General features: G+C 40.9%; 1 protein-coding gene across 2 annotated transcripts; it reads right to left on the minus strand.

Annotated features, from left to right (window-relative positions):
* Positions 1-507: 507 nt before the first annotated feature.
* LOC306818914 (uncharacterized protein) lies at positions 508-2,989 on the minus strand. Of its 2 annotated transcripts, XM_079336649.1 has the most exons (5): positions 2,688-2,989; positions 1,732-2,185; positions 1,564-1,632; positions 975-1,121; positions 508-902 (listed from the first exon to the last, which is right to left on the minus strand). In XM_079336649.1, exons 2-5 carry the CDS (start codon positions 2,152-2,154, stop codon positions 588-590), a joined length of 954 nt encoding a protein of 317 aa, XP_079192775.1. In that variant the 5' UTR covers positions 2,155-2,185; positions 2,688-2,989; the 3' UTR covers positions 508-587. The 2 variants fall into 2 exon arrangements, with proteins under 2 accessions (XP_079192775.1, XP_079192774.1); XM_079336648.1 differs by lacking the exon at positions 2,688-2,989 and having other exon boundaries at positions 1,732-2,515.
* Positions 2,990-3,281: the final 292 nt, after the last annotated feature.

A 3,281-nucleotide genomic window follows, 5' to 3' on the forward strand; every position in this document is an offset into this window, starting at 1 on the left:
GGAAAGGGACCGACATTATTTTTGGAAACAAATCCCCCCCATTTCTCCTCAGAAATGAGCGACGGAGCGCAGCGGTGGGATTTGGAAAGATTATTTTATGCATTTGGACATGAAATGGGATCTACCTGAAGCTGGAGGACAAGGCGGCCAATACGGAGGACCAGGAAGAGCGTGAGGTCAAAGGGGAATGAATGGGAATGGGAGCGCTTAAATAGTCCAGAGCGACAGGTAAAAATACACCCAGCACAGGTCTCCAAAGCCCGTCTTACCAGAAAAGTAATATAGACATTAGGTAAGGACATGCTCCGTGATCGATTCAATCTCTTTTAAAAGGAGGGAACCAAGTACTCTACATTAGGAAAAAAATAAGAATTCATTTTATTGATTGATCAATGAAAGACAGAGCTCTAATAGGCTACTTATATTACGTGGTTGAAGTTGTTGCGTTTTAATTGTACAGTCACTTTGTCCAAGTAAACAATCAGTCACTTTGTTCAAGTAAACAATTATTTTTAACACGAAAATTAAACAAACGCATTTTTTTAAATCAGTAACAATCAATTAAAACGAAGTACTTTCAACAGAAATTACAAACATTGATCAATAAGAAAAAAAAATACATTCTTCCCCATACACCTCTTCTTCCTCCAGCTGCCCCTCTTCATCCTCCCCCTCTTCCATCCTTGTCTTTCTCCAATGGAATCACTTCCTGTACCACCCCCCCCTTTGAGCGAAATAAAAACAGGGAAAGGGACCGACGTAATTTTTGGAAACAATAGCCCCCATTTCTCCTCAGAAATTAGAGGCATTTCCCCACTCTCCAAAAGCAGGTGAAGCCACCCCGGCTGCCCTGGCACGGTGTCCGCCCCCAGGCATTTGGCCTCCTGGCTGGTGCTGGCCTCCTGATGGCAAGAAATAAACATTAGTTAAACAGCTAATTATACTTAATTGGCTGAGACTTAATAAAAACCTACCAGAATTTCCGTAAATTGAGTAGAGTGAGATTTAGTCCCAAACCCTGACTCTCGGGACTTAAGGTGGGTGACCTCCAGCCAGGCTCCAGCCGCCACAGGGCATAGGGCGACCTCCCTCCACAGAGTGACGCCAACCCTGTGATTGTCCTTAAATAAATAGAAAAATAGTATTGTGTTTTATGGGGCTTTGATCCAGTATGCATACATTTTAAATAACGACAACCCATTTTAGATGTAAATCCTTCCACAATGACAGGATAAATGAGTTACCTAAACAGGCTACACATTCCCATTGCAAAATAATGAAAGCATTTTTATCAAAAGTGCTGCTATGTATAGTTGTCTACTGCATTCCCCTTCCTAATTTCCCTTTTATTCAAATCTTTGCACATGTTCTCTCAACCTCTGAAATGATGACTCTGACTTCCATCAGTACATTACAGGTGCTTTTATTCTCTCTATTTCACTCCAATGCTGAAGCTGTCCTGCTGCTAACAATAAACAATAAGAGGCTGAGAGTGACAGAGAGACACAGGGTCAATGAGAGACAGATTCAGAGCAGTTACTTCATATAATATATCTAACTTACTTGTTCCAGGACAATGTCTCTGATGGGGACCTTGTCCCTACCCATGCTGACTGCTCGTATGGTGGACACCTGTATGGAAGAAATATTTTGTTGGTATTAAACATTTAACACGCAAGTATTAAAAAAATCCTCTCTATGTATGTGTATGTGTGTGTCTGTTATACTGACCTCCACCACCATCCCCTTCAGGGTGAACAGCCCCGGCATCCCCCTGGCCTCTGCCCAAGTCTTCTCTGGACTCAGAGGGTTGAGTAGGAGCTGCCCCTGCTCCCTGAGGTCAGCGCTCACCTCAAAAGTAAGGCTCCTAAAAAGCCTTGCCTGTGCTGTGATATTTAAACTGTATGGTGGGGCTGTCCCATGAAGGGAATATCCCCGGAGGGCATAACCCACACCAAGTTGTAATTTCAATTTTGAGGACTCAAAAAGAGTCACCTTTTTGATGGTCTCACCATCACTCAAGATGAGCACCCTATTTTCTCTCTTTACCAAGGGGAAAACCGCCCCCCCCTCAAACACCCATGAAAGTGTTTTCAATTTTTTTTTCAAAAAGAAAAATGATGTGCAGGGGTGGGGGAGTGAAATCGGGGCCATGGTGTTGGCCGCAGACGGCGTTTATCTTCATCTGTATGAGAGTAAAGAAAAAAGACATTTTGTTAAAAAAAACAACTTGAGAAAACGTCCGCTTTCAACATAAAAGTGATCAGGATCGTTATCAGACTTCTGCAGAGCTTGATGACGAGATAGTCATTTGAATCAGGTGTGTTGAAGAGGGAGACATCTAAAACATGCAGGATTGTGGCTCTTGAGGACAAGGGTTGGCCACCCCTGTAAAAATGCATAATACAATCCTCTCCGTTACATAAAATGTGGCAATTAAGATAAATAGTTAATATATTGAGCCGTTTGGAAGATTACATTGGACTATTGTAAAATCAAACCAGTGTTTGAGAAGAGTGGCAACCTGCTTAATTTCAACTTTAAATTCTAGCTTTCTCAACATATAAATGTTACATGTCCTAATCTGTATTATATTCTTGGCAATGAATACACAATAATATATACACATAAGACAATAAGCTAACATTTCTAGCATAAAGGCTATAATTAGAAAATGTTGTCCTTACCATTGTTCCTGCTTTGAAGGATGACCAAAGACTGACCGAAGCACTTTTAAGAGCTCAGTTAAGAGCAGGAACTTGTGTGTAGGTGCAATCAAGAGTAACCGCAGTCAGCTGGCAGTAGTAAAATTAGTACAACAAGTAAAAGTGTCCCACCACATACACACACATTGAAAAACGTGGAAGACAGCAAAAAACATCAGCAAACATTTGGAGGTATAGTTTAAAAAATATACAAGATAGCAAAACAATGTAAATGTAGTAAAAGTAGCAGGTGAAAGTAGCACAAACGGTTGAAGAGTAGTGTTGATCGCAGGAGCTGGGGATCAAACACTCAACCTTCTGAGTGAAACGTTTCCCATTCATTTCAATGGGGCAGAATTTGGTGGAAAAAGTGAAATAACTTAAAGTAAAAGTAGTACAAACGTGAAAAGTCATAGCCATAATTAGCAGAAAAAGCTGAACAGAACTAGAAAATTTGCATTTCCCTGCGGAAAATGCGTGTGAATGCTTCACATGCATTCATACGCAAAGACAGTAGCAAAACTAAAACAAGAAGAAGTAAAAGTATCTGAAGAAGAAGAAGATGTAGCAAAAGCA

The sequence above is a fragment of the Symphodus melops genome (assembly GCF_947650265.1).
Source record: "Symphodus melops genome assembly, chromosome: 23".
Lineage (NCBI taxonomy): Eukaryota > Metazoa > Chordata > Actinopteri > Labriformes > Labridae > Symphodus > Symphodus melops.